General features: G+C 30.5%; 1 protein-coding gene and 1 long non-coding RNA gene across 4 annotated transcripts in view; both read right to left on the reverse strand.

Annotated features, from left to right (window-relative positions):
- The window catches only part of LOC107063948 (uncharacterized), a 29,453-nt gene extending 9,878 nt beyond the window's left edge, over nucleotides 1-19,575 (reverse strand). Inside the window, exons 1-2 of one of the 2 annotated variants that reach the window (XM_089172389.1) lie at nucleotides 19,359-19,575; nucleotides 3,273-3,574 (exon numbers count right to left, since the gene is read on the reverse strand). In XM_089172389.1, coding sequence (XP_089028515.1) covers nucleotides 3,273-3,356 — 84 coding nt within the window. In that variant the 5' untranslated portion in view covers nucleotides 3,357-3,574; nucleotides 19,359-19,575. Of the gene's footprint in view, nucleotides 1-3,272; nucleotides 3,575-4,015; nucleotides 4,564-19,358 lie in introns of those variants that run through there. The other variant, XM_089172387.1, reaches the window with a different exon arrangement.
- A 1,467-nt stretch (nucleotides 19,576-21,042) lies between these two features.
- Nucleotides 21,043-23,306, reverse strand: LOC107063865 (uncharacterized). Of its 2 annotated transcripts, none has more exons than XR_016176497.1 (4): nucleotides 23,205-23,306; nucleotides 21,869-22,082; nucleotides 21,673-21,765; nucleotides 21,043-21,514 (listed from the first exon to the last, which is right to left on the reverse strand). It is a non-coding gene; the product is annotated as an uncharacterized LOC107063865 (long non-coding RNA). The 2 variants fall into 2 exon arrangements; XR_001475418.2 differs by lacking the exon at nucleotides 23,205-23,306 and adding an exon at nucleotides 22,297-22,411.
- Nucleotides 23,307-23,783: the final 477 nt, after the last annotated feature.

Raw genomic sequence — 23,783 nt, forward strand, 5'->3', positions numbered from 1 at the left:
ACTCTATTTGTAGTAAAATATTTACTAAAGACGCTTTTAAAAATGTATTAAGAAAAAAAAAAAACAACAACAAGAAAAATATTCAAATCTCGTTGTACTTTAGAGATGATTGAATGTTTTTATAAAAGTAATAACTTCGTGGCATAATATTTTAGTAACGATTTTAAATATTCTTTTACGAATATTATTTTTTTGTCTGTATGAACTTCTTTAAATAGAAAAAAAAAACAAAACGTTAAATTGAACACACCCGTTATATGAGAAGATGCATCTTGTGCGTGTAGGTGTCACTGAACCAAGAGGAGACGACTTCGGTTAAAAGCACTTATTGTTAGTCGTACAAAAATTGTGAAAAAAAGTACAACGAATTGTTGTTGTTGTTGCAGTTGTTGCGAATGAGATTATCAAAAATCTTGGAAATTAAGTAAGTAGAAATAAGTAGGTTTATGGATAATTGAGATGTAAATTAGTATTATATAATATTGATAAGACTTTGTTATTGTAACAATACTGACTCACCTAATTTGTTTGACTCGAATTTCACGCGTAATGAAAAAGTGTGTTTAAAAAATCTTTCGGTTTGAAAATCTCATCGATGCTAAACATAATCTAATTGTAAGAACAATTTTACCGTTCTCTGTGCTAACGTAATTTCCATCGTATATACAGCGATTATTATCATGGACGGATAAACATCTACTTTTGCGGCTGGTGCGGAATAACGCATTACATTGCACGCGCATAATTTCGACAAATACGGGAATTGCATATTTGTTTCGCGCGAGTTACATTTCCGCAAGAGATGAAAGATCACAAAATCTAAGATGTTCGTTTGTTAATATGGTTACTACTACGTAATCATCATAATTTTCTTAAGAAATTCAACTTATTTTTTTCCATTTAGTTCATTCTTATTTATACGTTAGTTAGCAAAACTTGAAGTAACCTTTTTTAAGAATCACCTTATATATACTTCCTCCTATTTAGTTAATTTTTTTCATAAACTAATTTATACACTTATTTCTTTCTAATAATAGTAAAAAAAAAAAAAGGAAAAAAAATAAGACAACACATTATATTCTTTTTCATTTACACAAAGTTATGCAATATATTAGGAAATTTATTGAAAATTTCATAAATTATCCTTTAAATATTTATTATCACATTTAAAAGACTCTTTAAGTATACTTTTTAAATAATATTCATGATAACAATTTTTATATCCATCCCCTTTAATCTACATTATCTTAAATTCAATACAAATACGTATATTATACTTTCATTTTATAAAACCTTTTTCATAAAAGATTATCTAACACGTTTAAATGACCGATTACGATACAGATAATATAACATTGATAATCATATCTAATCGATGGTCGAGAATAAAGACAAAAAAACATTCAAGAAGGCTTATAATAGATTATCATAAACCTATATAGATAACGTAGACGAATAATAATGCAAACGATTGTAATCGTTCACCGAATTTTTTCGCCTTCGGGGACTTCCATAAAAAAAAAGTGGACTATCTAAACGGCTATCGCAACAGTTCTGGCTTCCGGTAAACGGTAATAACGACTGTATGATGCCCCCCCCTCTTTCCACCCCCTCCCACCTAACCCTTTTACCATTTTGTACCAATGAAGTCCTGAGAATCTGAGAATCTTCCCAAGAAACTAACACACTGTTAAACAAATAAAATACAATGGAATGCTATTTGAAAATTTCACTACTAGTCCAGTGTCCGTGTTTTTTTAATTCGATCATTCTTAGCTTAAGTATTATAATATATATTATATTATATTATACATAGTTCTCTCATTGCTAATGAATAAAGTGTTAAATCAAAAGAAAAAGAAATCTATGTATAAGCATGATGTAGAAGATAAACGAGTTTAGGCATATTATGGAAAATAGATCGAATTAATTTGATTTTAAATTTGCAAATGTATGCATAATTGGGAGATGGGTGGGAGGGAGGGAGGGGGAGGGGTAAAAAACCGAAGATACCAGGATTAAAGGAAAATAATTATTTCTCAAGTGAAAAGAAAGAAAAGAAATCTCAACTTGTTATATATATAGGGATACTCATATATATACCTACTTGCTCAACCTACGTATAGCGTATAATATAGTCGGTGATCTTACGGTGGCTTTATACGGGAGCTCTTGAAATAAAGAAAATAAAATTATCGTATCTTTTCGATAATAATTTTACCGGACGTTATCGAAACCTCGCAGTAAAATTCACCAACACACTCGAATGCGAGTTTGCTCAGTTGAATGCATATATATTTATAAAAAATATATATATTTATATATAAGAAAAAAGTAAAGTATAAAAAAATAAGAAAAGAAAAAAGAGAAGGAAAGAAAAGAAAAGTTTAAAGGATCGTAGAGAGATACGAATAAGGTTGATGTCGTAGGACGTAGGGTATATCGTGTCCTATATATATATATATATATATATATATATATATATATATATATATATATACACTTAGACACATGCTCGTTTATGTTCGTGAGCATGTGGAATAAATGCAGTCAGTCCCTCGTTAATTAACTTACCGCACCATCCATGACGCGTACCACCACCTACGTTATTCTTTACGTACCTACTATCTCCTTCGTTTCTTTTCCTTCTTATTTTTTTTTTTTAAATCTCTTTCCTTATTTTCGATTTTTCAATTCGAACAGTTCAAAGATCTCTCGACAAAAATTTCTCGTTGAAGTATAACAAGTTGAGATTTTTTTGTTTTTCATTCGAAAAATAATTATTTTCCTTCAATTCTTGCAATTTTGGTTTTCTTATATACATATATGTAAATATATTTTTTTTAAATATTATTTAATACATTATATATATTTATATATATTAATATTTTATAATATAAAAAAAATGTACACATATAATAATGAAATTAAAAATAAGTTAATGTTGAATTATTATATATATATTTTTTTATATTCTTATTATAATAATAATAATATATATATATATATATATATATATATATATATATATATATATATATATATATTATTTTTTCTTTTCTTCGTCGAAATACCTTAAATTGTATTTTGCAATTTTTCTCATTGTAATTGAAATATTTTTCATTGTAAAAAGGATTTATTTTTAAATATTCGTATCACATTCAATGAATTCATGAATGAAAAAAAAAATTGTTGTTTGAATCGTCACATATTTGTTAATATACGAATCTGTCTCTCAATATTTATTTATTTATTTATTTTATTAAACTTACCGGAAATTTGCTACTGTGAGTTTGCAAATTGGCCGCCTGTTGAGCCTGACTCGAACTCTGTTCCTCACCGTAAAGCGGTGGCATCCTGTATTCCGGTGCAAACGGAATTTGCCCGGAATTTTGGATTTCTGTTTTAACGTTAATCGAGTCTCTCTTTTCTGTACCGGATGTTGGTACTTGCGGATGTGCAGAGGTTGCTACCGGTTGTTGCCGATCGCCCAAGAACTGCTGCCCGTTCTGTTTCTTTTGATTGTTTGGCACCGGTTTCGGTGGTGGTATTGCCTTGTAAGGTCCTTCCTCATCTGCAACCACGACGAACAATAATAAACTTCTCTTCTTTTCTTTTTTATTTCAATTTAATCAAATTCAAGAGTTAATTTTTTTTTTTTTTTTTTATAAATAAGTATATTTGTCGAGACAAATATACGGACGTCCATAAAAAATCATTTTATGGTATAATATTTTATCGAATATTTCATACGAAACGTTCGTTAAATCAATTTTTATGTTTTTATTTTTATTTTTGAGAAATAATCGTTATAAAAAATATCATTACTCGTATTTTGTAGTATGCGTTGTAAAATACAACCAACGGTGTAAAATACCGTTGAAACGCACGTTGATCTATGTTACAGGTAAACATACACACACACACACACATGTGGACACATGCAGATACACCTGTATATAAAAATGTCAGATGTGTTCTCGCTAAAAAAAGAAAAGAATGATCACACGTATACCTTGACTATGATTCTGTCGCCTAAGACGATTCTCCTGCTTTACTTTGCGAACGGTAGTTGCCATTGCGTGTTGGCTGACCATCTCTGAAGGGTTGTTTCATAAACGTACTCTGGTCTCCTCTTCCTCCACACACCCCCTTCCCTCTCACCCTCAACCTTACAATCGGATCTTTTCACACTTCGGTCGACAACACGCGAACTTTATTCTCCCTTATCACTTAACGTGCCTCGTGAAAATAAGAAAAATAGTAGACAGAAAAACTAGATAAAAAGAAAAACATAAATACCCTGCATCCCTATACACACGATTTTATCGTATAATAATAATTAATAAAAATTTAACACACAAAAAATTGATCTATCCCTCCTGAATGATTATCCTTATTTAAAAGAAAAAAGAAAACTGGACGGGGTTAGGAACAACAATGTGACCACTTCTGCTGGTAACGTACTGAAAGAAGTCTAACTTTCCATTGAGTGAACGTCTGGTTCCGCCATTCTGACTTCACTTCCGGTATCGTCCCACCACGCCAAGAGAAATCATTACTAACTACTACTACTACTACTACTACTACTTTGAGGGAGAAAGATCGAGCTCTAAGTAAAAATGAAATAAATGAAGAAAGAAAAGAAAGAAAGGAAAGGAAAGGAAAGAAAAAAGGGGTGGTGGGAGGAAGAGATGGATGTAACAGTAAGAAAGAAAGGAGACAGACTTATCGTGGATGAAAAGAGGATGAGGATATACATGATGTGGTAGTGGGAGTTTTAAAAGAAAGAAATAAAGAGAAGAAAACACACAGACACCGAGATAATTTATTCCAAGTCCATACGCAGCCGGACTCCGTGGCGCGCGTCGGACGAATATCAAGCTGCCGCTACTGTCACCGTGTCCCAGACGATCTCTCGATCCTCGATAGATCTTCTGGTACAGCAAGAAGAAGGTATACATATATACATATATATACATATATAGCTCTCCATCTTTCTTTCGAATATACTCACGCAAGAGGAAAAAGGATAAGGAAGGGATAGACGTGTGCCATCTCACAGTACTCCACTTTCTTAATCTTTTTCTAAGAAGAAGATGATGATGATGATGATGATGACCGTCCGCGAAAATCATCCAAGATATTTTATTTCGAGTACTTTGTATAACATATTTGTAGAACATTTTATTTGGTCTTTTTTTTCTTTTATTACGTTGATGACTCATACGAAATGTTATTTAGCAAGGTATATATTCGTGCATGTTTAGGCGTGTGTTTTATTAGAAACGTATTATTCAATTGTTTCTACTTTATTTTCTTTTTTTAATTATTTTTAATTTTTTTTTTTTTTTTTGTTAAGAAGAAATATTTGAGTTACATTGTATTTATTGAAATATTGTATACATAAATGTTAAAAAGGTATTCATATATTATAGTTATGGTTTAAATATTCTTTATGGATGTTTGTGATGGTTGGTATTTTTAATTGGGTTAAAATTATTTTTTTAACATTTGACAATAAAGTATTTTAAATATATGTGATCAGTATTTGTATATAATCAATTATACGTATTATAAGTAAATTTTATATCAATTGATATGAAAAATTTTAAAGGAATTTTAATGGAAATATTTTTAAATATATTTATTATTTTATATTGAACCACAAATATTCATACTTATTAAATCATTTATTCTATAATACCTTAAACCATCAATTTAAAAATACTAATTATCTTTATATCTAACTAATTTAAGAAATATCTCGCTTATATCATCCATTTTAATCAAATTAATACAACAAATTAAAAAAAAAATACTCCCAACATTTCGTTCGAGTATCAAAAAAAAGAAAACAGAACGAGAAAGAGAGAGAAAAGAAAAAAACCTCGATATAAATCAAGATAAATTAAACTCATAGTAGTATTATAATATCATACAAATTATATCCACATCGTCGGTATGAATTATTTGCAAATTAGAATCGTGCGAAAAAGGATAAGAGAGAAAAGAAAAAAAATGAAATATATAGAATTAAAAATTATTCTTTAACGTTCTTAATCAAAAAAAAAAAAATAATAATAAGAAAAAACAGAAAGCCATTATCGCGAGAATTATAATGCAAATAGGCGTTAATAGTGTTTTGCGATTAAAACATAAAAAAAAAGAAAAAAAATATCAGCGAACAATTACGCATAAAAAGAAAAAATTTACAAGGATGACCCGTTAAACGAAGGCTAACGTTCTTCGTGGAAAGAAAAAGATCGAATGAAAAAGAGAAGAGAGAAAAAAGAAAGAGAGCAAGAGAGAGAGTGAAGAAGAAGCAAAAGAAGAAGAAGAAAAAGAAGAAGAAGAAGAAGAAGAAGGCATCGGCCTGCAACGAAGAAATCCTTCGGTCTTTTCCTATTTTCTCCTTGCTCTCTTACCTCTTTTCTACGCGAGACTTGTTTCGCGTTTCTCTCTCTCTCTCTCTCTCTTTTTCTTTCTCATGTTCACCTGTGTAACACGCTCAAAGCACGAGTACACGCGCCGAGGAGAGGGGAATCACGCATGGTTGAATCGTTTAAACGGCTTTACCTTCCAAGTCGTTCTAGCTCCTCTTATGTTAGAGAGTTCCTATACTACCATACGTTCTACCCAATAAGGGTTTCATATGTGGATCACTACTACAACAGTCTTTCTCTTTCTATCTCTCTTTCTTTCTCTTTCTCTTTCTCTCTCTCTCTCTCTCTCTTTCTTTCTTTCGTGTTCTTTATTGATCAAGCTCACTCCAACGTATTTTCTCACGACACACAAGACTCCTGTGCGCGTCATCTTCTTTCTTTTTCCTCATTCCTTTTTTCATTGCTTACGTATTCGAAAGGAAGAACCCCGTCTTCGAAATAGCCGAACGACACTTGTGTCTTTTTCCATTTGCCTTTGCCACCCTACAACTTACTCCTCTTCTTCCTCCCTACCACCACCATCACCATCACCACTCCCATAACTTCCTTTTCCTCGTACTTGTTTCTCGTGTCAATTCTCGTTCACTTCTTATTCCTTTTTCCCTTTCCCTCGTGTTCGTTCCCACAACGACGGAAACATCCTAAATCTTGGCCTTCCTGTGTTTTCACGACCTTGAATTTTATTCCTCTATCGAGGGAACTATACCAGGCCTAACCCTCCTTTTTCCCTTCTTCTACTTCTCGTATAATATAAAGAATTGTTTTATTCTTTTATTTCAACAGCAATATCATCGTAACGTTTATCTTCTTCTTTTTCTCCTCGATAAATATTATTTTTTTCCCTTTACTCCTTTTTTTCTCTCTCTTCTCCTCCCCCAAAGATGATTGCCGTTTATGGGCTGGAGTGTCAAACCCCTTATAACCCACCATCATGTTTTTTTCTTCCCCGTTTCTCATTTTCATATAATATTTCATTTTCGTGTCTCAAGATTGGAAAATAGAAGAAGTTTGAGGTGTGGGGGCGTTGGTTGGTGGTGATGGAGGAAGAAGAAAAATTTGGTCGATCTTTTTCTCATTTTCTGCTCTTACGGATTTTCATCGTATCATCCCCAATCGTGTATATCATTTATCGATAAGTTTACTGACGTATTTCGTTCGGATAAAACGAACTTTTCCTTAGCGGATAACAAGCATGCCCCCTCCCTTTTACACAGTGGTACACAAAGTATAATGATATCGATCTTATGTATTCCTATAGCCTTGAGCAAGTGCAATCCTTCGTGGTGGTTGTTTTTTTCTTTTCTTTTTTCATTCGCCAAGATTTCTCCTTCCTAGTTTATCCCGTAACGATCTCTCGGATTTTCAAACGACGTTCGTTCGATTCACTACCATCCGATGATGATCATTATTTATCCCCATTTCAATCTTCCAACTCGACTGGCTGATTGACAACTCATTTTGAATTTTTTTGTTCTTTTTTGATTTAAAAACGAAAAGTAAAGTTTCTTTTTGTTTCTCTATTTTTTTTCTTCAGATTTCTTGTTTCATTCTCCTCTTTTGGTTTATTTTTTGTTTTGTTTCTTTTAAGCGAAACTTTTCGAGATAACGTTGAAAGTAATTTTTCAAAGTCGGTTGTTGGTCAAGTAATTGATAACGTCACGTGGGAGGTACAGAAGGTTAAGCGTTTGGTTGGTGGCGAGAAAAATGTTCATCGTAAAGTTTGTATGATGGTAGCAGGTGTTTTTTCAGTACATCGTTGTTTGTTATATTAAACGAATATGTTTTTGTAAATGTATACCTCGGTACCGTATATCATACATAAATATTAATATACAGCGAGTAACGGGAAATATTCGTATACCTGTCGTTCCTACTGTATATTTGAAATAATTTCTATTTGTTTTTTTTTTTTAATGAAAACTTTCACAATTTTTATAAATAAAAATCTATTTCGGTAAATGTTCAATATTCGTAACGATAACAATTTTGGTTGTTGTTGTTGTTGTCGCAGAAAAATGTTCTACTCTTTTTGTAAAATATCATTCTCCTCCATACTAATTTTGTAAAACAAAGAAATTCAACTATCGTCCGTTCTGCACAAACTTGTTATCTTTTTCTTTTTTATTTTTTTCTTTACTTTGTCCTTTTCAGCAAAAAATAAAAACACAAAAAAAAATAGAAAAAGTAAAGAATGAAGAAACGAAAAATGCAAGAAAATACGTATTCTTCAAACGTTTGTATATTTCGGCTACTTGGCATTAAATAACCACGTGGTATCAAACCACCAATCGCTAACGCTCGGTTATACCTTACATTCGCGATTGGTGCTTCTAAAGAGACAACTATTATATATCACTGTATCACCGTGTAACTTGACATACTAAACGCGTGTGATGCGTACTATACTAACTTCACACAAATGTAATGTTCAAGCAGTATCATTAAAAGAAAAAAGAAAAAAAGAAAAAAAGAAAGAAAAGAAAAAAACACCTTGAGTTTCGGTGTGAACGTAGCTTTCTCCTTCGAATACAACTTGTGACGTTGTTGTCAGCCTCTGGGCAACACCTGAATAGCCAATTTTTGTTCCTCCTTCTCCTCGCCCCCAGTCCCCTCCCCGATTATGGTAAATTTATCGCGTAAATTCACCAATCGTTTCCTTAAAAACACCGATGACGATTTTTTGTTATCTTTTTCTTTTTTCGCTGTTCGTAACTTAATTTGAATGATACAATATTGAATAAAAAAAAAAACATTGGGAAAATAAGAAGAAAAAAAGGAGGGGGAAATTGAATTCCATAAGGATTTCGATATAACGATAACACATATGTAATTCACGAGATCCGAGATAATACATTAGTTAGGTATGTACTTATGGTTCTTCTTCTTCTTCTTCTTCTTGCGGTTAGTAATAATGTTCATGTAACACTGTATGCTGTGGTCAGTAGGAAAACACTTTCTCGCGAGGTTCGACGAACATCATCGCGACAAGGATCTCGCTGGATCTTGATCTTGAGATAAGTTTAACACCGGGGGGGAATCCTCGGTAGTTCTCTTGTTGACGGCTTTTTTTCCTTTTTTTTTTTTTTTTTAAATATCTCTCATCAACTTTCGGTACTTTACCTACTTTTACTCTTGACCAATGTGTGATGGCAAAATCGTTGATAGAAATAAATTACATGTTACCGAATTAGGGACGCAATTAAATTGCCCATTAAATCTCTCAAATTAACTCAATAAATTCCTCTTCCATATATATGTGTATAAAAAAAATATATTATATTAAATAATAAAAAATATTCTTCTTATAATGACGTCAAAATTTTTATAATTCTGAATTAATTAATTATTATAATATTATAATTTGAAATTATAATAATATATTAATTCAAAATATATAAAAATAAAATATATAAAATTATAATAATATTATTGTTATTATTATTATTTTATGCTTTATAACCATGTATCGTAATTCATTAAATCCGATAAATATTCCATATATTATAATATAATTATATATTATATAATTATGAATTAAAACATAGAATAAATATATATAAATTATATTAAATTATATATAATCAATTATATAATTGATTCGTAATTTTTTTCATAGATCGTATTTAAAATTTAAATTGAAATATTAGATAGAAATGGACAAAAGGTGTTTTTTAAGAGAAAGAAACAGAACAAGGTAGAAAAAGAAAAGATGATTAGATCAAAATCAACGATTTTCTTGAACGGTTTAACGCGGTTCGAGTAGAAGAGCTCCTCTCATTGCTTGCTCATCTTATGGTCGTCTCACTTCCGTTTTTATTTTGCTCCTATTTCGTCAGACTTGCGTTCCTTCCTCTTCCCTACCTCTACCCGCTTCTCTCTTTCTCTCTCTTTCTCTCTTTACTTGACGCTTTATCCTGTACACTACTCTTGGGAGGAGAGGTTCAACTCCTCTCAACTCGTCGTCGTCGTCTTTCTCTCGTACGTCTCCGGTTTTTCTTTTTCTCCGTGAGCTACAAACGGCCTTTGAATAGCGTCTAGTTTTTGCCGAACAACTAGTTTCACCGAGGGTTTTCATTCTACGACGACGGTATCGACTTGCTATAGCGAGCGAATGAGCGAGCTAAACGAAAACCGTCCCTTCGTTTATTTCACGACATCGTGAGAATGAAGCCTTTACCTTTAAAATGAACCTATATTGTAAAAGTATACTAACATTAGGATAGATGATATTTCTTTTCGAATCATCTTTTCGTTTTTATTACTATTACTACTACTACTGCTACTACTACTACTACTACTACTACTGCTACTACTACTACTACTACTACTACTACTACTACTACTACTACTACTACTACTACTACTACTACTACTACTATTACTACTACTTTCTATTTATTCGATCAATATATTCTCTATTGATTAATGTTTAATATACATTTTGGTTTTTTTTGTAACGTAATGTATGTTTTTTGTGTGTTTTTGTAGATATAAGTTATGGCATTTAATCGATGCTTTTTAGTAATATATTTTTAATTTAAATATTGATATTTTATTTATTGGAAATATTTCCTCCCACAAAAAATATATTCGAACATTCGTTAATATTTAAATTGTAAACAAATTTCGATATATAGATTGTGTGTTTTATATATTAATTTATTTATTTGAAATATTTTAATAGATTTCCTTCGGCCCGATAAATATGGTCAGGACAATTTTCTTAATTTGTTCTATTTAATATTTTTATTATTGCAATTTAATTGACTTCGTTATTTATTTACAAAAAGAAAAAGAAAGTTTAAGTAAAAAATTGAAAAGAAACTTTCTTACGTACAAAATTGAAATGAATTATATTATGAAATTTGTTTTCTGTATTAAAAAAAAAAAAAAAAAAAAAAATAGACAACAATTGATTTCAAAATACTTTTTGTTAGATCATAGATTTTTTTGGAGTACTTCGATATCTTATTGTTAGAGATATGAATGTGTTATACATATATATACAATAATACCTGCCTAGATTCGATCAAAATTACAACTACGCGTAGGAGGAGGACGCGGAACGAAGCGTGACACGGAAATCGAATGAAATGCACCGTTAAAACCCGTCACGTAAATAAACCTATTTTAAAGCCGATATGAAATTTTCAAGCTCTAGTATAATATTTTCATACTCATTAATCCACTTCGCGTATACTTCGAAAGAAAAATCGAAAGAGATAGGACTCTAAAATCGTTGATGCATTTACAAATGGTTACCACTTATGAGTTAAATCATCGCTAAAAATACGAATAGCTAGTTTGAAACGTTTAACATTACACCAGTGTATTGCCAATAACGTTAAATTTATCTACGTGTTAGAATACATTTGTGTACGGAATAGAAATTTTTATTAAAATAAAAAAATTGTTTTTTTTTTATAATAATAATATATTTGATATAATAAAATATATCGTTTCTTACAGATGTGTTTTATTATATATATATTTTTAATAGAAAATAATTAATAATACATATAATATTTTATATTATTCTAAGTTTATTATATGCTTAGTATTTTGATTATATCACTTTTTAAAAATATGTGAATGTTTACGATGTGGATAAACTATTTTATATAAAAATTCTTATTCCAACGTCAATTATATCACATTTTGAAATTCATCAAATTCGCAATTGAAATAATACGAAATAAATGTTCATTCTATTTCTTTCAATATAATCGTACGCCCGAAGATTCTTTCAATTCGTTATTTGCAAAATAGCTTTATAAGTCTGTTATCATCGTTCCTCATTCATCCATGACCGAGTTTGAGTAACAGATGGAACATGAATTCAAAACGTTCGATGTGGTTGTACTATGGAAGTGACGACAGAAATGTTAGAGTGAAAACTAATAGTACACGGTTTTGGAACAACGTTTTCAAGTTGGAAATGATTTTATCTGATAAAAACGATCTATAGTAGGATCTTTTTTATTTCTTTTTTTTTCATTCACCAATTTTCTTTTTTCTTTTTTTTTTTTTATTCAAAATAGAACAATCTCGAGGTTAACAAGAATTTCTTCGATGTACATGGTAATACTTTAGCATCGAACCTGTCTAACGATTAAATATTTATTCCTTTTCTTTATTTTTAAATTTATTTTTCATCTCCCTCCTCTCTTCCTATCTTTGCGTCTTCCTCGAAAACAGGTTTTCATTCTCGTCCTATCTACTGTAGAAGAGAATTAAAAAAATGTAAACGAGATCGGTCCACTTTTCCGATTATAAAACGCCCTTATGCATTTGCTAGATATCTAACGAGTACCTACTCATCTCAACGTTAATCCTTCAGGCGTATTATACGAATAACTAACTAGTCTTTTCGTTCATTAATTCGATTCTCGATTTGTAATCTTTTACAAATTTTGTAATACCTTCGATGTATATACGCGTATGTATATATATAATAATAATATAAATAAAAAGAGAAACACGGGAATAATAAACAATAAATATAAATTGGAAAATGTATAATATCTTAGCAACATATATATTAATACATTTTATTAATTATAAAAATAATTGGTTATTATTTATTAGTATCATTAAAATTGATTGTTTTATATTATATAATTACATTCTTAAATAATATAATATATATCTAAGATTATACTATACTAAAGGTTTATCACTGATATATATTATATTATATATTATATAATGATATATTTATATTATGTATTATTTTTTACACGAATGATCAAACAAGATTATTTTAATATTACTAATAAAAAAATTCATCGATCATCATCATCAATGTTCGTTTTTTCGTAATTCTAGTATTTTTTCTTGACACACGACTAGACCGTGTGTTTATGAATTCTTTTTTTTTAGTTTTTTTTATTCGTAGAAGTTGCAGCAGAGTTCTTCAGAGCACAACAATATTTCTTTGGTTAGATTCAGAGTGAGAGATAGAAAGATAGGTATATATATATATATATATACATAGAACTACCTCGCACGATGACACGCGTCTTCAACGGTACGAACATCTGCTGCTTGCGTTTTGTCTCGCTTTTCTTAGTATATCTTTTAAAGTTAGAATCTAACTGTACAGTGTTACGCCAAAGCATTCGATCTATTCGTCCTAACATATAAGTAAATTTTAAAATTGATTGGAGAATTATCCAAAGATCTTTCACAAAAAATTCTTAAACTTATTAATATTACATTATTTTACAATATAGAATATAATAGTATAATATAATTTGAATGAGTTAAAAAAGTTGTACTATCTTAACATAGAATTCAAATTTTTCATCGATCAAACTCGTTTTAGTTTTATTAGAAAAAGAAAGAAAAAAACTGACTCACAAAATTTATAAAATTGTGATTATTAATCGATATTTTTTCTGTTTACTTTATATTCTACTTTACGTTCTACAATTATACGAAAAAAAATATTCATGTAAAATTCATATATTATATATATATATATATGAAATCATATATATCAATTCAATTCAATGTGTTCACATATCCTATGTGTATATATGTATATATGTTAAAATTCTCCAAGCGACGAGAAATATCTCGTCCCTTTCTCCGTAGAAAAATAATTTCATGGTGTTCCACCGTACTATACGAGAGAATTTCATATCGAATGTTATTTGTTTCTTTTTTATCGGACATTTATATCGTTTTGATCAAAATATAACATCTAACACTCTAATGTTTTTATTAAAATGTTGAACTCTGTCCTATAGCACGTTTAAAAAAACAAAAAGAGAGAGAGAGAGAGAGATAGAGTAGAAAAAAGAAGATTCACGTAAACATTCTCTCGAGATTTAATAACCGTTGAGAATTCAGAAACGAATGGAAGAGAAAACATACAGAAGGAGGAAGGAAGAAAGTAAGGAATACGGTAACGAAATGGGTAAAGTGAATTTCTCACTTTGCCTTCGAAGGTGTCGTCGAAGCTCGTTTACCAACTCGTTTAAGTAACGTTCTAACGTCGTATCTATACGTAATAAAATAAAGTTGCAACAAGATGATGAGTAGCCCTTTCTCCTTCTTTTTCTCTCTTTCTCTTTCTCCCATTATATTATAAACACACGTATATGATTTCTCAATTAAATGAGATCATTTTTGATGTAATGGTCATCGAAACGATTGCAAATTTTTGTAATATTTTGCAAAAGTATCGGTAAAAATGATAAGGTTTCATTTAAAAAAAAATTAAAAGAAATAAAAATAAAGAGAAGAAAAATAACCTCGAGAAAAAAATGTCTTCCCACTATTACATTTCTCTACCCCATCACAACCACCACTCACCCTCGGTATAATACAACTCTTTTTTCTTTCGAAGTTATTTCATACGATATTATAGAAAAAGGGAGAGATGATTTAATTTAACACTTTGTTAACCGGCTATATTTTTAATAATTTATCTCATGTCACCGGCTATTACTTCGTAATTAAATTGAAAAGTAAAACAATATAAGTTTTTTTTTTAATAATTTTAACTTATTATTAGACTTTAAATATTTCTTCTTCGTATGATAAACAGTATAACAATAGTAAAAAAAATCTGTTACTATTGTAATATTTATTTTCGCTGCGTTTTCCTTTTAAATAGCGTTATGCGAAAAAAAAGCGCATCGCAAATTAACTCGTGACCGGTCAGCAACGTTCGGCTACAGAAACATGAATAAACTCGAGATCGATCAACAAAGTGTTAACTGAGACACCCTGTATACGCATACGTTTAATTCCAGTATATTCGGTTATATCAAAGTTTCGAGAGGAAAACAATTAAATCTTGTGTTAATTAGTTGGAACGCGGTGAAATTCGTGTCATCCAACGAATCTAATTAGCTAGAAACGAATCTAACTAGAAACTCGAGAGCAAATTGGCAAAGGTAACATTTAATAAGTAGTTAAAACAAATTAAGTAAAATGATTAAAATTATAACGTACGTTAGATTAAGATAAATCATATAATAAATAAGATAATCGACATTTTTTCTCTTCATTTTTCTTTTCAAAAAGGATCGTCATCATCAACAGGACGCGATAAACACAATCGTCACGCGAATTTAATTTTTCTTTTTTTTTTAATAGGCAAATTAGATAGGAATATCTATGATGAACATATAGACACTCGTCTATTTAGTTTCGTAAAACTGGTTTTCTCCTTTTACCCCGCTATTTCTCATTTGCTGAAGGTTTCCCCTGGCAGGAAATCGAGGAGTTACTGCGTTCCCTTTAATAACAATGCCTCAACTAGGGTTTCCTTAACGTTCTCAGACAATCCAAAATATCTTATTACTATTTTCGAGAAACATTTTTTATATCGTTATCCTTGAAATTTAATTTGGTTAATTTAAAATTGATGAACTGACGTAGTATGACAGTGATATTATAATAAACGGACATTTCGTTCAAACGTTTTTAAATTCAATCAAACAATTTATAATTATATATACTTACATACATATATATGAATATATGAATCATGGAATTGACTATTAATTTTTATACGAGTTAAATTTTATGGTATTTAAAAAAAAAAAAACATAATTTCAATGAAATAGCATTGACTCGTTATTTAAATATATAGATAAAATATGATTTAAAGGATATAAAGGATAAAAAGAATACATCAAGTATATTCTATTTCATTTTCATTAAATAAACGATATCTCGATTAAATTAAATAAACTGTTAATTCGAAATGAAAATCAAATGCATATATATATATATATATACAATTACTATTTATTTTCCATTAAAGTATAAAAGGAAATATTTTTATCAAATATATATTTTAAATTGTGTTTAAACTCGATAAATACCTCATGATATTTTCCCTCACGTGAAAGATATAAACCCCCTATTTTTTTCCGGGTTATAAGAAGAAGTACCATAGCATATATTTATTTTGTTCATCCCTCAATCATCCTACTTTGAAATCCATCATCACGTATGCAATTTCGTTCACATAGGAAGTCCACCATAGTTCGTAATCTTCCTAACTGTTTTTTCTTTTTTTCTTTCTCTTCAACGTAAGAGATTAAAAGAAAAGATAATAAACCATTTTTATTACACGAAGTTGCCCGCCTAAAGAAGAAGGAAAAAAGGGGGAATTGTTGCTAACGAATTCGACGAGGTGGAAAAAGAAGGAAGAATATAAAATGAATATAAGGAAAGTAGTTAAATTACACCTACTACTTTGTAGAAAATCTTCATTTCATTTCCTGTGTATCTCAACGAAACCTTTTCTCGAACGTCAAGTAAAATAATCAGGGTTTTTTCTTTGATCGTCGTTCTCAAACGTTACGAAAAAAAATTTTTCTATCTTGTGTTGATTTTTTATTTTTTGTTTTCATTCGTTCTTCTTCTTCTTCTTCTTATTTCGTTCTTTTTCTTTGAAAAAAAAAAAATGGTTGCAATGCAATACCTATTACCACCTTTACCATCTGGTAACGTTTCTTTGACCATCGTTTGCAAACGTTTCAAAAGGAATTTTTAAATCATGCTATTTTATTTTCTTCTTCTTATTCTTCTTCTTCTTCTTCTTCCTATTTTATTCTTTTTCGTAGAAAAATTTTGCAACGCAATATCTAACACTACCACCCCAACCACCTAACACCTGGTGACATTTCTTACATAAAGTTTTTCCTCGAGGCTTACGAACGATTTCCCGATGCTTGGGAAACTTGGCCGAGTGCCTCTCATGCAATACAGAATTCGAAATAACTCGAGAAGATCGATTCGAAAAGTGGGTTATCCACGATCTGACACGGTCGTATCTCTCCACGGCCCCCTTAAATATAACTGTATTGTATATAGTTACTTTATTTCTCGACATGACTCAATTCCCCTTGCGCGTTACGCTACGTCGAGTAAAATCGAGATTGTTCGTGAATAACTAGATCGATTCTAAAAATCTTTTAAATTAATCATATGTAAATAAAAAAAAAAAAAACAAATCTTCTGATTCTGAAACATTGATAAAAAAAAAAAAGGAAACAACAAAAATCTGATAGGATTACAATGTAACTTTACGTTAGATTTAAAATCCGTTTCATTATTTTGTTTATGTTTTAAATATTACGTAAAGTTGTATTATTCGGATTAAGTTGTCCTAACTAAAACGCACACATTCGACTGACAAAACATCGACGAAGTTGTGCAACGAACATCGATAGAATCGGGGAAAAGGGGGAGGGTTGCACAATCAATAACTCCAACGTTGATTCATCTCAATGATGTTTTTTTTTACGCAATCATCCAACTCTCGTCTAACTTGTGAATCGTTCCTTCTTAACCGTTATAATTATTATTTTCTTTTCGTTTATCTTTTCTTTCCCCTTTGAGCACGTGGCTCAAATTAATAGCTCAACTCGAGTAGTCGGTTGGATAATAGAAAATGAACAATTCATTTCTACGAATCTTCTCTGATACTTATAATTACAATTCGTAGAAGAAAAAAAAGAAAAGAAATCATAATAAGAGTAAAATGAAAATGAAAATGGCAAAAAATGAACGGGTTTATTGCACTTGATACTGATATAGGTACTGCGTATAACGTAGAAACAAGGTAAATTGTTGTTACACGTTTAATTGGGTTACAATATCCATCCATGCTTTGTACAATCTTTTGCTGCATCCTTAAAATCCTCCGAGTTACTTTGATTAACATTGAAAGAGGAATTTTACCTTTACAACCAATAGTTATATTGAGAAAACAGAGATTATCATTCTCTTATATACCAACAACAAAGCTCGTGGAAAGTCTTTTAACGTTTAATAGCTTCTCTACAATTTTCTTTTTTGCCTTCAATTTTCTATGCCATGAGAAAATAGGAGAAAATACATCTTATTCCTTTATAGTATATACATAGTTTACATAGGTTCGATGTTTAATGTAAATTAACGAGACCGGTTTCATTTCTTAACTGTTTCTTTTTTCTTTATACATGTATATACTTGAACCTTTCAAGGGAAAATATTCAACATGATTCTACTTCTACTTCTTCCTCTTTTTCTTTTTCTTCTTCTTATTCTTCTATATTTTCTTATTTCTTATTTTAAACTTTCTGACTTTCTTCGTTGATTTCTTTTAGGAAATAAAATACTTTCTCGAGTTTTATAAAGTAAACTTATTTTTTGGTTTGTTTTGTTTAAAATAAACTTTTCCGTTTTTCTCTTCTTTATATTTTCTTTTCTTTATTTTTTATCACGATGATAAATAGTAATAAGACATAAGTTAGAAAAACAAAATGAGAATAGAAATATATATATATCTGTTATTTAAGAAAGAATGAAAAATACGAGAGAACAATCAAGCGTTTGCCATTTCGCATGGTTTTCTATTGGAACACGCTCGGTCATCTCGGAAGGGACAATATTACCCTCGAGAACGTTTGTGTTCTCGTATATATGTATAACTATATACATGAACTACTATTACTACTACTACTATTACTACTACTACTATTACTACTATTCATACATAGGACGTACTCTTACGTTATACTAAGGTGTATTAGGTGTATTGTAAGCGCGCACATGTTCATTCGGAGAACACATTCGCTGCTGCCGCGCACCCAGAGTTCATTCTCTTACGCTGATTCACCTGCTCTTAGAATTCTCCTCGGGCTCTAATGCGATGTGATTTCGCATTTCGCATTTTCAATCCTTTTTTTTTTATATGAATTTCAGACGAGCAATGGAAGAAAAACATTGGCGGGGGACGGAAATTAGAAGAATTTCGAAAAATCACGATGAGATAAGATCATAACTTTCAAGATAACTATAAAAGATACACGTTTATGCTTATTTTTTCATTTAATTTAATTTTTATTTTATATAAAATCTCATATGTACTAGAAACAAAACAATTTTGATTTAACTTACCTCTCTCGGCTATCTGTCCTACGACGAGCACGTAGGAAGAGGGATTGACATGTTTGGACCTTTTTGAAGATCCAAGTCGCGTTCCTCGATTCGTTTCACGTTATGAAAGATAGATGAATAAATTTGATAGATCGAGTTATATCATAGTATAAGAGTAAAAGAGAGATAAAGAGAGAAAGAGAGAGAGAGGGAAAGAGAAATTGAAAGTGGTAACACTTCGGAGTCTCACAGAGAAATATTGAAATCCCTTTCCCCAGCCCACCACCCCACCATCCCCCCCTCTCCCTAGAGAAAACGTATCGTCGAAAACACTGACACGAGAATATCTTCTTTCTCTTTCTCTTTCACACGAGACAACACCGTACGATCCAGGGAAATTGAGTCGCGGTCATATTAAAATCCTTTGGTAAGGTGGTACGTTCTTACGTTGAAAGAACACCGATTATTACAAATCCGTAGTAGTAGTAGTAGTCGCTTGATCTTCCTTACTTTTACTCCTCTCTTATGTTTCTTCCATTCACCCACGCATTTATTGAAACGTAAAATAGTTTCATTCGTTATCGATAAAAAAAAATTGTCCCATATCGTTGAGAAACGTTGTGATAACAGCGTGAACAAAAAGTTAGACAGAGAGAGAGAGAGAGAGAGACAGACAGACAGAGAGAAAGACAGAGAAAATAATAAATAAATGAATGAGGTTATAGTTATAATAATGAACTATAAGTTCAATAACTTTTACGAGACAGTGAAAGAGATAGAGATGGATTATGTAGTATGAGAGAATGAATGAACGATAATAAGGAGGAGGTGGTGTACAGATAGAGAGAGAAAGGAAGAGAAGAAGACGCGCACCGCACTCGCGGGGACCGACGTAGCACTCAGCAGCAAAGGTGCTTCAGGTGAGACGCCAGGTGGGTGTCGCACGATGGAAGAAGGCAGCCGGCTTCCTCTCCTTTTCCTGCCCCACCTGACCACCACCACCACCATTACCACCACCACCACAACTACCATCACCATCACCACGAGATAGGTTTATGGGAGAATGAGTGGAATCCCATATACTCGCTTTAGTCCCAACTAAGGACTCCCATGGCGCCTCCTTTATTTCATTCTTATACACCAACCTTTCAAGATATCTTAAGGCCCCGTTTTGTAGTTCTCTAACTTACCGACCGCGTTCCAAGAATACCAGCTACCGTCGCCATTTTTCTTCACTTCGAATTTTCTTTAATTTATTAATGACTTCTTACATTGAGTTAGTTGTTTTTTTCGAACGATTAGTGTTAGTATAAGACGGCACGAAGTGTATTTAATTGTGAAAAACTAAATATACGATTGATCGTAAATAGCTTACTAATGGGTTTTTACAAATTAGGTATGGAGTCTAGATTTCATCGAGTTCATGAAACTTTCATAACGCAATACATTGAACGTACCACGATGAAAACTTACTATGACTTTCATGATTGTTTCCATTCGTATGTTGTTTCATCTTGTAATCATCGTAGTCTTCATCGTCTTCGTTGGTTTTGTTTTACTATGACTATACTTAGATTCCTGCAGTACCAACCGATACATTGATATACAGACCGAATCAAAAATAAGTGGACAATAAATGATAAAATAAGATTTATTGAAGTGAAAACTTCTTTAGAATGTTTTATATTTGTTTTATGACGTTTTTCTTTACTTTGGTCGATACAGTTTTCAATGTTTTTATTAGTCAATATGATTTTACATGTAATATCAAAATAAATTTAATTTATTTATCGTTCACCTACTTTTAATTCATCCTGTATGTTTCGAACACATAAAAACTTGTATTTTCTTTTAATTTTTGCACAAACAACGATTCAAATGTAAATGATTATTTATTCGCGTAAAGATCAAACATAATTGTTCATTCATCTGTTAACTTCGACGCCTTATTCAGATATTTTTCTTTTTCTTGTATATCTCCGTTATGATTTGGATAGTTTGTAGATTGGTAACTGGCAGAAATAAAATCGACTGATAGTCGTCTTACGTATAAACAAGACTACAAAGCCCAAAGTGAAGAACTTCCTTCGGTTTCGTGACCCGAAGTCATTATATGGCGAAGCATTTTCTCACGAGATACCTCCACTCTAATTATATGTCTAGCTTGCTCCTGAAACCTACAGGTTTATTGTTAAATGTGCCTGGCTCCAACGTATTCGGAATAAAAAAGAGAAAAAAAAAATTAGAAAAACGAAGAAGAAGAAGAAGAAAAATAAGCAGCAAATAAAGATATACCAAAAAAAAAAATGATCTAATTTTCAACTTCTTTACTTACTTTTGCTTCTGAAAACATCCCATTTTCGAATTCAGTTCGTGCGAAGAAAAGGTTTCGAAACTTCGTTTAAAATCGACTATTCTATTCTCGTCACTACAAAATAATTACTTTTTCGAAAATTCTCGTATAAAAATAATGCGTTAAAAAAATACGAACGTTTGTAGAAAGTTAATTTACCAATTCTTACACATTTTACCTGATAGAGAATATCCTGTGCCGTCAATTTAACAGAAGATCGATCCTAATCCTTTTTTTTTCTTCCTGTTCCTTTTCCTCTCTTTCTTTCTCTCTGTCTCTATCTTATCTGTTACGTGTCGAAAAATTGAAGGTGCTGGGCATTCGTTCCCTTCTCAAAAAAACGTTTCTTTTCTTCCCGACAATTTTCATATTGATTTCATTCTTTTAAAAACCTTGGAATAAAAAAGAAAATTTTATTTATTTTATACGAATGATATTTTGAACACATGCACTTAAAAAATATTAAAAAGGAAAACACAAATAAAAAGAAATGCAAATAGCAACTTATGATTTATAATACTTGTTGAAGCAAACGATTCAAGGTGCCGTTATTAAAAATTAAAAAATAATAATGTTACATATGAAAATCTTATTCAATAACGTTACATTGCTTTATGCATTGTCGAGCACGTAGAATTAGTTAATTCCTTCATATTCGGAACAATGTATTCCTGTTCGCACAACGATACAAATATATGTATGCTTCGTTTCGAACGTGAAAGCATTAAACTGCTTATAATTTATACGAACGAAGTATGATTATGCAGATTGCGCGTATACATTTTGCAATAATCAAGTTGTTCATTCCTAGTTTACGTCAATCTGAGATTTTCGATTAAACTAACGATAGAGAGAAATTATATGTATATGGAGTAAAATATTTCAATCAAATTGTAAGAAACATTTTATCGCGGAATATAAAATCAAATTAAAAAGTGTTTTATTTTATCTAAACATTATACCTCTTGTATATATACATTTATAAGTAACGTTTTTATGTTATCGCTTTATTAAATTGTAAGGTAAAAAAAAAAAATAAAAAGAATTTCATTTAACGATATTTATTTTAAAATTATAATTTATTAATACTGTTGTAAAATAATATAAAAACAAAATATTTGTATTGTCACTTTTTTACCAACCCCGTATATCGTAATTACCGGTACACAAATGTATTCGAAATAAAAACGATTTACGTTTTCTACATAAACTTTTACAATCCCATTGTCAGTAGTAACATTAAATATGTAAATATAGTTTATAATGTATATGTTAATTTAATACACGAATATATTTACAAGTTATATAAACAGAGAATTATATCTCGTCGTCTTAAACGAAGAATTTAAATTCTTACTACGTTAAGGTGTTCTTAATTTTCTCTTGCAAAATAAAAAAAATAAAAAAAAGAAAGAAGAACAAAAACAAAAAAATAAATATTTTTATCATTTAAAAAGATATAACATTAGAGATTAAATTAATTGTATATCGAATTGACAAGTTGTTCAATTTACGTGAAAGTAGAACGGAAGAAAGAAGGGTGCAGCATTTTCGTTTTCGTTAACGGCCAAGGCGTTGAAGTAAAACGCCCATCGAGTTTCGACCTCTCGAGGCCGCGTCTGTGCCTAGAATCATAATTTCAGTATGGAACGAAAGTTCTTGGAAGAATCCTCGAGGCATTCTGCCTACCAACTATCGAAACAGAATATATAAGATTTGATCACATTGATAAGAAAAAGGACAAAATTGGACTTTCAGTTTGAGGAAAGAAAAAAAAATACTTTTCTTTTTATTTTTCCTCGAAATTTTGGTCTCGACCGTTTAACACCCAAGTCTTTTTTTTTGATCCTCTTGGATATATTTTACTTTTTTTTCTCTTTCCCCATCTTTTTATCGAGATAACCTTCTCCAACTTTAAGAATGAATCGATTTGCATATAATTTGCTAGATTTTATATATACAAGATCTAATCCGGATGGATTGCACAAACGAAGCGTGGGGTGAATTGTATGTATGATAAGTTGAAAAAAATAACAACAAAAATAGAACAACATTTTTTCGAGATTACTTTATTTTTTTTTACCGATAGATCT

The sequence above is a fragment of the Polistes dominula genome, unplaced genomic scaffold, assembly GCF_049000335.1.
Source record: "Polistes dominula isolate Pdom_NZ unplaced genomic scaffold, Pdom_raw_medaka contig_73, whole genome shotgun sequence".
Taxonomy (NCBI): domain Eukaryota; kingdom Metazoa; phylum Arthropoda; class Insecta; order Hymenoptera; family Vespidae; genus Polistes; species Polistes dominula.